Here is a 13,100-nt window from a genome sequence, read left to right on the forward strand (position 1 = left end):
CAGGTCTGGGCCAGGCCAAAGCTGGGAGCTGGGAGCTTCCTCTAGGTCTCCTACATGGGTGCAGGGGCCCAAGCGCTTGGGCCATCTTCTGCTTCTTTCCCAGGTGCATTAGTAGGGAGCTGAATTGGAAATGGTGCAGCCAGACCACAAACCTGCGCTCTGATACAGGATGCCACTGGCTTAACCCACTGCGCCATATGCTGGCCTCTCACCCTTATCTCAAGAGCTCTCTTTATCTGGTCCGCTTGTCTGAACCAAGACCAAGGAGGGCCTGTCTATGTTTGGGTCTTTGTCAATTGTACTCCTATCCACACTGTTATTCTTTCAAAATACATTTTATTAGTGGCACATGGAATTTAATGGTAAGTGGTTTCTTTCCAGAGAGAAGGTAGACGTGTCACAGTAGAAACACCATTTCCAGTGAAATGAGAGGTTATTGGAGTACTCTCCACCAAGGACATTTCAGAGCGCGGCGAGCACCCAGTCCCTGAGGGGGTGTTCTGATGGCCGGGACAGGACGGATGCTTGCTAGGTCGCAGCTCATCTCTACATCAGAGCCTGCTCCTTGCTGCTGGAGAGGCCGTGAGCCCTGCTGTTCACTAGGTGAGGCCCACAGGACTGGCAGGTGGAGGTGAGGGGCTCACTTGGGAACCCAAGAAGCTCTCGGACCGCAAGGGACTGACTGCACAGTCTCTACCACGACCCTTCATCTCCAGGTGAGGGAGCCACGGATTACCAGAGGGGCCTCTGACACATCTGGCCACATGTCTACTACCAAGTCAGAGAGAGCTGAACTTCCCCAGAAAATTCACTTTCTCCCTCAGAGATGAATGACACCCTGCTTAAAGGACTCTCGTTCCTTCCCTGGAGGTTCCTGCAACTAAAAGGAAGTCGGCAACACTCTGAGTCCTGTATGTCACTTGCGATCTCTTCTGCTGCTGCTCCTGCCTCGCTCTCTAACAGCCCTCCTGCAACTCCCTCCCCGCAGGTGCAGCCCAAGGCTTGGCTGTGGGGCCCTTCCTCACCTGACACAACGGGGACTGTGCCGGAGGAGGGCGCCTTCACCGGGCTCACTCGGATCTCAACGTGGGCATCTCTCATCACTTCAGAACCCTCCCCTCAACCAGACATTCAGATACTTGCTGATCAAGACAACAAAACCATCGACAGACGGCATCATTTTTCCATTTCTAGATCTAATTGGTTAAGCTAAGCCTTCGCACCAGGATATCCGTCCAAGCCAGCACGCAAAGCAAGACGACTTTCCACTTTCCGGAGACTCAGGGCAGCTCTGTGACCTTGGTGTCGTCAAGATCGATTCCAAAGTGCAGCTGGCCGTCCTTGGCGGCTGCCCAGGGCATGGAGGCAGACGTCCACTTGGCTGCCCAGTCTCCCGTTTTGCTGACCACGATGAGGCCACCCAAACCTTTGAGCCTTGACTTCATATAACACAGCGACAGGTCAGCGGCTTCTTCTAATGTCTTTCCTGAAACCAAGGAAAGGTTCAAAAAACCACACATGTTACTCAAAGGGATCTCGTGGGAAAATCATTTGCAGTATGCAAAACCCAAGCGAATGGGTTAGGGTTAGGGTTAGGGTTAGGGTCGGAGAGTTTTGGTACAGATTTCTACCTGGGTGCTCAGGAGGATGCCCACCTCCCCGCCCTGACCGTGCTGGTCAGCCTAAGCACAGCGCCTTCCCTCCCAGCCCGGGCTCAGTGCCCCTCCTCCTGGGAGGTGGATCCTGGCAGTATTCTAACTGCCTTCCTGTTCCAGATCCTGACACACGGGAAGCGGAATCAAAATAAAGTGCTAGCGTCTTGGAAGAAACAGCAGCAGCAAACAAGAGAGAGTGGGGGCTGAGTGAAGCCTCTGCATCCGATCCAGCTCCTGGCCAATGTGCCTGGGAAAGCAGCGGAACCCCCCAAGAGGGGGTCCCAGATGGTGTTCTAGGCTCCTGGCTTTGGCCTGGCCCAGCCCAGGCCATCACAGCCAACTGGGAAATGAGCTAGCAGGTGGAAGATCTGTCTCTCTCCCCCACCCCCTACCTCATAACCCTGCTTTTCAAATAAATTGGTGCATTTATTATAAACCATCTTCTGGGGGTCGGCGCCATGGCTCACTTGGTTAATCCTCTGCCTGTGGCGCTGGCATCCCATATGGGTGCCGGCTCTAGTCCTGGTTGCTCCACTTCCAGTCCAGCTCTCTGCTGTGGCCCGGGAGGGCAGTGGAAGATGGCCCAAGTGCTTGGACCGCTGCACCCACATGGGAGACCAGGAAGAAGCACCCGGCTCCTGGCTTCAGATTGGTACAGCGCTGGCTGTCGTGGCCATCTGGGGAGTGAACCAACGGAAGGAAGACCTTTCTCTCTCTCTCTCTCTCTGTCTATAACTCTACCTGTCAAAAAAAAAAAAAAAAACCACACACACACAAAAAAACAACTATCTGCTGGTTCACTCCCTAAATGGCCTCAATGGCTGGAGCTGGGCTGATCTGCAGCTTCTTCTGAGTCTCCCACGTGGGGCAGGGGCCCAAACACTTGGGCCATCCTCTGCTGCTTTCCCAGGTGCATTAGCAGGGCACTGGACTGGAGACAGAGAGCCAGACTGGAACTGGCGCCCATATGGGATGCCGGCACCGCTACTGCTACGCCACAGCGCTTCTGCTCCACGCACCTTGTTCTACGTGGAAGAGGGTGAGTCTGGCCAGGTTCACCTTCAGGATGCTTTCCCCGTGCCCTGTGGTTGAGACGGCTCCGATGCTGTTGTCAGCGTAACCTCCAGATCCTGCTCAAAAAAAGTGACTGGTTCTGAGAGCAGCAGCAGCAGCGTTACCAGTCTCGTGCTACATGCACGTTAAATCCCGAGTGCTAAGGTCAAGTACAGAGGAGCAGCTGCGACCCACCGGTGCTTGTGAATACCCCGGAGTCCAGGCCGGGGAGCCCCGGGCAAGGCAGGCTTGACCCTCCACAGAACAGCCGCCCCAGGATGGTTCCTCCCCTGCCCCACGGACCAGCCTTCCCCCCTCTCTCAGTGAAGCGAGACCTCCCACCCCCCACGAAGGGAGAACACCATGATGGCTTGGACAGATCCCCAAGAAGACCACTGTGCTCAAATACTTCTGGCATAACTGGTACCCCCAATCCTAACATCCACGCATGCTGCCCAGCATTCGGAGGGAACTGTTCAGGGCTATCCATGAAGCAGGGGCTGGAGCGCATGCTGTTTTGGTGTCTGTCTTATTCTGGTCTGGGATTGGGCAACCTGACAGCCTTCTCTCCAGCATTCCTGCCCCTGTTCAGATACACCTGCCAGCCTTAGGAGTGTCCACCTGACCCTCCCCGTGACTGACATTTGCCTTATGTATTGATATCGGACATGGGGATGGATCAGGAGTGGAGTTGTTGTGTTGAATGTCAGAGGTCCCCAGGGCTCGCAAACCCCTTACTGGTTCTGCACAGATCTGAAACTGGGTAGGAAGGTGAACTACTGTACAGGAGAAAGTTTTCCTTTTTCTTATAAACTTCGCTGTGGGACAAACTGGTCGGTGGGACAAGAGGCCCTGATATCCGGCCCAAGTCTGTTTTCAGTTGGTCTAGGGCCACAAAGAGCCCTGTGACTCCGAGAGGTCCTGGCATGGGGAGCAGGATCCCGGTATCCATTCTCAGGGTGCAGCTGCCCCGCCAGAGGGGAAGGTGCTGTGTGCCTGGTATCGTCTCTCCTGAATGTCCACGCAGGGTCCCCCGTGCCCGCTGAAGCACGCCCCGGGGAGGACTCACCAGAAAGGCCATCAGAGCCCAAGTCAAGGACATCTGAGAATTAAGTTATGCTTGTTTCTCTTTCAAGACTTTGCCATGGAAACTCAACAGGTCCAAAATGAGTTTCTAGGATTGGACCCTGGGGTGGGGCCGAGTCCTTGTCTGAACCCAGGTGGACGGAAGCTGTACTACTGATCAGGCATATTTGGCTAGAAGTTTCGTTAAGGGAAAACAAAAAGACTATTGCACATCTCTGGAGGCAACAAAGCTATCAGGCAGGCTTCTCTTCAAAGCAGCGTCAAGTGTCTCCTCTGAGTTCGTGACACAGTGGAGAACCGTCAGGAGTGCAGATTATCTCTAAAGACTACAGCAATACACTGGAGAGGGAGGGGAGGGCTGGTTCCCCACCAAACGTAGAAGCTGCTCCTTTGGGCAGATGGCACATTTTAGCTGTTTCTTAAAACTCCAGGTGTCTGTATGTGCTCGCAGAATTCCCCTAAGAGCCTGCAAGTCTGCACAGCCACCCCTCTCTGCTGGGCAGCTGTCTGGGGAGAGACCATGCTTCTGTGTTCCTCTCCAGTGCTGCTGTGGATGTGTGTCACTTCTGTACACTTAAATTCTCAGCTTTCTAAGACTGCTGCTTTGGGCCCGTACCTGGGCTAGGGTTTCATGTACAACTCAGCCTGCAGCTGTAGTGCCTGGGGCTACACAGGAGACAGAGGCGCCGCTGGGTGGCTTGGGGGCTGCTTTAGCATTCCCCATCTCCATTTCCCTCCCGAAGCAGTGCCCCAAAAGGCATGCCAGCTAGGACAGGTGGTGTGGGCACCTGACGCAGACACCTTCACGACAGTTCCCTGTACAACTCCCTCCCAACCCAACGGAAGCCGCCACTGAGAAAGGAGGTGATGAGAGAAGAGGGGATGAGAGGGGCAGAGGGTGGACAACGAGCAGAAGCCTGTGAGCGGGAAAGAAGAGAGCAAGGCGAGAGCCGCCTGCGGTCTTACCTACGCACGGCGAGTCCCCGACCCGGCCGACCAGCTTATTGATGGTGCCTCCTGTGGAGGTGGCATAGGCTACATTTCCTTTGCAGTCCAAGGCAACAGCACCCACGGTTCCCAAGTTTCTGCCAAAAATAAACAGAAATAAGCGACAGCTTGAAGATGAGAAACGCTCCCACAGCTTGCAACGAGACCTAAGGCCACTGAAATTCGCACGTTACACGTGAAGGCCAGTGGGATGCTCTTCAGTCCTGCCATTCCAGCCAGATGTACGAGTTCAGCACCCTTTTCTGGCTGTGTGACCTCAGTCAAGTTTTAGTCTCTATGTCTCACTGTCCTCACTTAGAAAATGGGGACAAAATAGAGGGTATCTCAGACTTTGCTGTGCACAAAAATCCCTCGGACCTCTGGGTTCCCCAGAGATTCTGAAGTTGCCACCAAGAAAAAGGGAGACCTGAGTTGGTAGATGGGGGTGGGGGTGGGGGAGATGGGCCCTGAGTGCAGGTCCCTTCCAGGTGTCACTGATGCTGCCTGGCAGGTAGCCCCCCTTGAGTAGCTATTTCACATGAACATCATGTAAGTTAATGTTCCCCTGTATTTTATTAAAAATTCTCATATTCAAAGGTTGAAGAAGTTGTACACCAGCGCCATACACCTGCCGTGGAGATTCTACCGTGTACACTGTGTTTGTGTGCTGGGACCCAGCGGCAAACCAAACGCACAGTCCCTCCCCCTGTGCAGCTTGCCTTTGAGCCAGAGGGTGGTAGTACCAGAGCAGAAGGAACTCAGGTGGAGATGAAAACGGGGGTTGGGGGAACCCAGCGGCACGGGGTTGAGGGCAGGTGGGCAGGGACAGGGAGATGCTGCCTTCGTACAGGGTCCCCTGAAGGAAGTGAGGGGCGGGCCATGCTGACCGCCAGGAAAAATGTTCCAGACACAGAGGTATGCTTTCTACATTCATGGGATTTCAAGGAGGCCATGGTGGTTGGAGAGAATAAAAGGGAGTGGTAGGTGCAAGATTAGAGGAGCAGCCCGGGACCGGATGAGGGAGGCTGTGGGGAGTGGTTACACGGGACTGCCCAAATCTGTGCCTGTCATCCCAGGGCAGTTATTAACAGTGTCTTCTTCACTTCCAGGCAAGCTCCCGTTTGAACACTAAATCATCTGGTCACCCTACTCTCAGGCTAGTGTAAAGGCTTTAGTTTTTTTTTTTTTTTTTGTTAAGGCTTTAATTCTGATTGAGATGGGAGGTCACTGGGGAGTTTGAGCCAAAAGGTTTCACAGTCTATAAGTTTTTTTTTTTAAATAAAGAGTTTAAATAAAGAGTTACAGATATAGGGAGAGACAGAGTGAAAAGTCTTCCATCTGCTGGTTCACTCCCCAATTGGCTGCAATGGCTGGAGTTGGGCCATTCTAATGCCAGGAGCCAGGAGCTTCTTCCACGTCTCCCACATGGGTGCAGGGGCCCAAGTGCTTGGGTCATCTTCCATTGCTTTCCCAGGTCATAGCAGAAGAGACATGAACTGACGAACCGGAGCCCATATGGGATGCCGGCACTGCAGCAGAGGCTTAGCCTACTACACCACAGCGCCTGCCCCACAGTCTAAAGTTTTATAAAGAAAACATTCTTACCACTAAACCCACCTGTGACAATGCCTACACCCAAAAAAAGACATGATGTCAAGGGTTGGCAAGGGCCTGCAGGGATTCCACATAGGCCTGCTCAGAGCCAACATTGCTATGGTTTCCTTGGAAAACCATTTGGCACTACCTACGGATGCTGAAGGAATGTGCACTCCACAACTCCCCGTGTGCTTGTCCATCACAAACGTGATCATGTTCACCAAAAGTGGACAGAAACATTCACAGCATCACTGTCTGTCACCACGCAAGCTGAACACATACGTGTCCGCCAAAGGCGGAGTATTTAAACTCTGGTACCTTCATGAAGTGGAACACGCTGCTGTGACAGGACACACGAGTCTCAGAGCCCTGGGGGAGGGCGGGCCGAAGGAGGGCACTCTATGATCCCATTTAAGTAAAGTTAAGAAACAGGCAACATCATCCATGGAGTAGACGTCAGGCAACTGGGGCCGGCGCTGTGGTGTAGCAGGTGGGGCCACTGCCTGCAGTGCCGGCATCCCATATGGGCTACGGTTCGAGTCTGGGCTGCTCCTCTTCCGATCCAGGTCTCTGCTATGGCCTGAGAAAGCAGTGAAGATGGCCCAAGTCCTTGGACCCCTGCACCCGTGTGGGAGACATGGAAGAAGCTCCTGGCTCCTGGCTTCGAATAGGTGCAGCTCTGGGTGTTGTAGCAATCTGGGGAGTGACCCAGCGGATGGAAGACCTCTCTCTCTCTCTGTGTAACTGTGACTTTCAAGTAAAATAAATACATCTTAAAAAAAAAAAAAAGTCAGGCAAGCAAATGCAAGGAGGGATGGAGGAAGCTTCTGGCCCCAGCGTCTTCTTCTTCGGTAAATCCGGGCGCTGATACATGGCTGCGTTTATTCCATAAAAAGTCACCCAGAAGTGCATACGATTGTGTGCGTCCGTATGGATGCTATCCTCCTACAGAGTTCATCTCCAAAGAATTCCTCTGGCTGTGGTGTGGGGTTAACAGGGAGACAAGAGGAGAAATAGCAAAGGAGGCTTGAGGACGTGTTGGCCGTGGGAGGGTAGAAGTGGGCTGGAGCTGACAGAGTCTGTAGGTGGGCTGAGCGGGAGAAAAATCATGAAAAACTCTCAGCAGCTGAGGGACGTGAGTACCAATGACTGAAAGGTGGATGGTTATTAGAACGGGGATTTGGTTTCCTTGATGGTGTGTGCGTGTGTGTGGTGGAGTGGGGAAACAAAACAATTCCATTTTGGACACGAGCCTGGGGTCAGGCAATCACATGGAGAGACAGAAGGGTCTGGCATTCACAGAGCTTGGAAGAAACCCCCCAGAAGGCAAGAAGATGGGACTCCTATCGTCTACATCACAAAAACGAATTCCAGATGGCTTAGACCTAAACACTAAACATCAAACCAATCCTTCCAGAAAACCTAGCCGACTGCAGGGAGGATACCTTCTGAGGTTCCAGTCTTACAGGCTGTGAGAGAAGATATATATATATATATACACACACACACATACACACACACACACATATATATAACGTTATCTATGGAAAAAATACCATAAAGAAAATAAAAACAAAAGAAGACAGATTTAGGAGGTTTTTTTTTTTTTAACAACACAGAACAAATGTAAAATGCTCATTAATAGCCGGGGAACAGCTAATCACAGACAATGTGCACTTCACCTGTGGGACAGGAAGGAAGTATCTGCCCACCCCAGCAACTGCCAACGGCCAGGGCAAGAATATAAACACAACAGGGAGCCCATATTTAGGATATAAATATGTTCTACCCTTTTACCATGGCAAATTTATCTTGAAAATCTTTTTAGCACATAGATGCTCGACTTACAAAGAAATGGGATTATGTTCCAACAAACCCATTGTTGAAAATATGAAACTGTGGGGCCGGCGCTGTGGCTCACTAGCTTAATCCTCCACCTGCGGTGTAGGCATCCCATATGGGCGCCGGGTTCTAGTCCCGGTAGCTCCTCTTCCAGTCCAGCTCTCTGCTGTGGCCCGGGAGGGCAGTGGAGGATGGCCCAAGTACTTGGGCCCTGCACCTGCATGGGAGACCAGGAGGAAGCACCTGGCTCCTGGCTTCGGATCAGCATAGCTCGGACAGCAGCGGCCATTTGTTGGGTGAACCAATGGAAGGAAGACCTTTCTCTTTGTCTCTCTCTCTCTCACTAACTATATCTGTCAAATAAAAAAAAATATGAAACTGTAAGGCAAGATTCCAGGCTCCCATCTCAGCTATGGGCTGTCACAGTTTGGCAACACTGTGAAGGGTCCACTGTTGCCCTCACGACGGTGTGGCTGACTGACAGCTGTAGCTCGTTGCCACTGCCCAGTGCGAGGACAGTACAAGACCCCACATTGCCAGCCTGGGAAAAGATCAAAATTCAAAGTCTGAAATGCTATTCCGACTGAATGCATGTTGCTTTAAAGAAACCCTAAGTTGAACCATCGTAAGTTGGGGACCATCTGTAATCTATTTTATTGGCTATATTCAAGGCATACAACACGTTTTGATACACACACACATAGTAAAGTGATTATTACAGTTAACCAGAATCCAGAATAACATCAATCTTCCATAGTTTTTTTTTCACAGATAGTTAGGCAGTGAGAGAGAGAGATAGAGAGAAAGGTCTTCCTTCCATTGGTTCACCCCCCAAATGGCCACTACGGCTGGAGCTGAGCCATGGCACCGGCCCCCATAGTTTTCTTTTTTTGAATATACCCAGAATCCTCTCAGAAATCTCCATCTACAATGGTATTAACTATAGACCTCACAGAGCACAGACCTCCAAACTTACTCCTCTGACCTGACTGAAACTTTGAACCCTTTGACCTTCATTGTCATTTCTCCAAAGTGCCCTGCACCAGCCCCCATAGGTACCATTCTATTCTGTTTCTGTATAGTCAACTGTTTTTTTGACTCCACATTTTTAAGTGGGTTTGGCTGACCTCACTTAGCACAGTGTCTTCTGGGCTCGTGCACGGTGTTGGTGAGAGGCAGGTCTCCTTTTTAAAGCCTGACCCATCTGCCACTGCATATGTACAGCACTTTCCGTATTCATCATTGGCTGAAGGACACTTCAGGTGGTAACACGTTCTGACTACTGTGACTAAGGCTGCACTAAACATGGGAGTGCAGACATCTTTACAAGTGGTGTTTTCACTTCTTTTGGGTCTGTGCCCAGAACAGGAACTGCTGGGCCACACGGTTCTATTTTTAATTTCTTAGGAACCTTCACACTGTTTTATCTTGAAGAACACATATTGCAAAGCCATGTTGTCATATGACTGAAAAACTTCCAATGATGACTTAGATTAGTAATTGTGCACATCAGACTACGAGCTGACCAGCTGGTGATGGCAAGTGAGCGAGAAAAAGAGACTAAACACACATGTACAATTCATACATTACTGGGCATTCATCCTATAAAGCTAATGTTGCATGTCTTCATTTCAGGGGGCAGTGACCATGTTTTTATAGTCAACATTCCCAATACAATATAAATTTTATTGATAAAATGCCAAGACATCTTGTCTAGAGTCCAAGTAGGTCTTAGCAAGTTTTAAATTGATTTAATTTGGAAAAGTTTCACTCTGCCTGTGCCAGCAGCAACTGTAATTATCAGTAAAGTTCTTCAAGTAATATTCTGATTTGGAAATGAATCCTGATTTTTATATTATCACACTCAAATACTATATGGATTTATATATGATACATTATCAAACAACATAGCTCAGCATATAATCACAATCGGTTATTATAGTCATTTTCTTCTTTTAAAAAGTATTTATTTGACAGGCAGAAAGAGAGAGGGAAAGAGAGATAAGAGATCTTCCACCTGCTGCTTCTCTCCCCAGATGACAGTAACAGACAAGTCTGGGCTCGGCTGAAGCCAGGAGACCAGATTCTGGGTGCAGGGGCCCAGGTACTCGGGCCATTTTCCACTGCTCTCCCAAGCAGGGGGAAGCAGAACCACCCGGACTCCAGCTGTTGCTTGACTGTGGGATGCTGGCGTTCCAAGTGGTGGCTTAGCTGCTGTGCTACAATGTTGGCCCCGATTCTCAGTACTTTTAAGCAGTATCTAGATCCATACAAAAAAGTTCTTCATTTAAATTCTAATGTTGGTACATTCTAAAGAAAATAAAATAGCTGTATTTTTTTCATATTTCTCTTCAAATGATACTATCTACAGAATTTGGTTTGGGGATTATTTGTATATGACTTCTTCAAATCTGGCAAATATTTTTTTCCATGTTTCAGGTTTCTTATATTTTACTGGAACATAATTTTCATAGTATATTTCTCATGCAGTTTGGTTTTGTCTCTCTAAAAACTTTTTTTTTTTTTTTGACAGGCAGAGTGGACAGTGAGAGAGAGAGAGAGAGAGAGAGAAAGGTCTTCCTTTGCCGTTGGTTCACCCCCCCCAATGGCCACTGCGGCTGGTGCACCACGCTGATCCGAAGCCAGGAGCCAGGTGCTTCTCCTGGTCTCCCAAGCGGGTGCAGGGCCCAAGCACTTGGGCCATCCTCCACTGCCTTCCTGGGCCACAGCAGAGAGCTGGACTGGAAGAGGAGCAACCGGGACAGAATCTGGCGCCTCAACTGGGACTAGAACCCGGGATTCCGGCACCACAGGCAGAGGATTAGCCTATTGAGCCGTGGCACCGGCCCTAAAAACTTTTTTTTAAAAGATTTATTTCAAAATCAGAATTGCAGAGAAAGGGAGACACAGAGAGCTCATCCATCTGCTGGTTCACTCCCCAAATGGTCACAACGGCCGGGGCTGAGCCCAGGTGAAGCCAGGAGCCAGAAGCTTCCTTCGGGTCTCCCATGTGGGTGCAGGAGCCCAAGGACTTGGGCCATCCTCTGCTGCTTTTTAAGGCACATTAGCAGGAAGCTGGATTGGAAGTGAAGCAGCCAGGACTTGAACCATTTCCCCTATGGGACACTGGCATCGCAGGCGGCAGTTTAACCAGTTATGTCATGACGCTGGCCCCCACTTTAAATACTTCTTAAAGATGAAAAATCTTTTTAAAGATGAAATAGCTCGATTTAGATTTTTTTTTATAGATTATTTATTTATTTGAAGGTCAGAGTTACATAGAGAAAGAAAGAGAGGGAGAGAGAGCTCCACCCATTTGTTCACTCCCCAACTGGTCACAATGGCCGGAGCTGTGCCAATCCGAAGCCAGGAGCTGGGAGCCTCCTCGGGGTCTCCCATGTAGGTGCAGGGGCCCAAGGACTTGGGCCGTCTCCCAGTGCTCTCCCAGGCATGGCAGAGGGCTGGATTGGAACAGCCGGGACTTGAACCGGTGTCCATATGGGATGCCAGCACTGTAGGCAGCGGCTTCACCAGCCATGCCACAGTGCTGGCCCCTCAATTAAGATTTTTAAAAAAGATTTATTTATTGGGGCCGGTGCTATGGCACAGCAGGTTAACGCCCTGGCCTGAAGCGCTGGCATCCCAAATGGGTGCCGGTTTGAGTCCCTGCTGCTCCACTTCCGATCCAGCTCTCTGCTGTGGCCTGGGAAAGCAGTAGAAGATGGCTCAAGTCCTTGGTCCCCTGCACCCATGTGGGAGACATGGAAGAAGCTCCTGGTTCCTGGCATCAGATTGGCCTAGTTTCGGCCATTGCAGCCAATCACCTGCTGCCTCCTGGGGTATGCATTAGGACGAAGCTGTATCAGAAGTGGTGGCAGGATTTGAACCCAGGCACTCCAATATGGGATGTAGGTGACTTAATTGCTGCGTCAAAACGCATATCCCATTACTTTATTTAAGACATTTTACATGATTTAACTTCTCATTTTACTATCCATTAAGTTAATAACCTACTTTAATTCTCCATCCTAGGTAGTGATTCACTGCATTTTTTTAAATCCTAAATCACCTGCCTGGCATTTTACAAAATTTTGAATCACTGTAAACCTAGAAAATTTCCATTGTTTTTTTGTAAACACTATATTGATGGTGTCATAAAAAATCATTAGGCATGGCTAAATAGTGGACACTTCGTAGTGCTCTTTCAAGAACATGATGTGGAGGTTTTCTGTTGTCTCTGATGCTGGCTGTCAATTTTCTGAGGTTGTGAGCTCTTCTGTGTGTGACTCTGTGGCCAGCAGTTGAACCTTCCTTTAGTAAAAAACATGAAGTCCCAGGGATTTCAGCTGAGCAGTTCAGGTTGTGAATTTGGTGAGAATAATTTCTTACTAATTTTCATTATTTTGATGAGTAATTAAATCTTCATTTAACAAAGAATTTGTAATGTCCTGTCTGCATCTGATGTTGGCCATCTTGGAAGAACATTGCTTATTTTTACTGTTTTCAAAGACTGCTTCTTTAAAGATTTTTTTCTTTCAGGTTTTTTTTTTTTTTTTTTTTTTGTGAGCTCTACTTTGGTATTTTTTTGTCTATCAAACTCTTGATCTACATTTTCAAAAATCTAGTAATTAACGAATAAAACAATTATATCCTAAGTATACAAAATTAAAATATATTTCACAATAAAAAGCAAATCTAATAAACTGAAAAAAGCAATTTGCAAATATAATTTTTGAAGTTAGTTTTTTGTAAAATACACAAAATTTTCTATTAAAGTCAAAATATGAATTATAATGAATATTTTAAGAAAAATTAAAGTTGAAAATCTTAATATATTTTTGAAATCAGCTAAATATTTAAAATTTTTTAACAAAATAAACT

General features: G+C 48.8%; 1 protein-coding gene across 1 annotated transcript in view; it reads right to left on the minus strand.

Moving 5' to 3' along the window:
- Positions 1 to 1,176: 1,176 nt before the first annotated feature.
- ASRGL1 (asparaginase and isoaspartyl peptidase 1) overlaps positions 1,177 to 13,100 on the minus strand; it is a 28,132-nt gene continuing 16,208 nt past the window's right edge. Inside the window, exons 5-7 of the mRNA XM_062196009.1 lie at positions 4,761 to 4,879; positions 2,675 to 2,785; positions 1,177 to 1,486 (exon numbers count right to left, since the gene is read on the minus strand). Of these exons, the coding sequence (XP_062051993.1) occupies positions 1,281 to 1,486; positions 2,675 to 2,785; positions 4,761 to 4,879 (436 nt within the window). The 3' untranslated portion in view covers positions 1,177 to 1,280. The remainder of the gene's footprint in view (positions 1,487 to 2,674; positions 2,786 to 4,760; positions 4,880 to 13,100) is intronic.

This window comes from Lepus europaeus, chromosome 7 (genome assembly GCF_033115175.1).
Source record: "Lepus europaeus isolate LE1 chromosome 7, mLepTim1.pri, whole genome shotgun sequence".
NCBI lineage: Eukaryota > Metazoa > Chordata > Mammalia > Lagomorpha > Leporidae > Lepus > Lepus europaeus.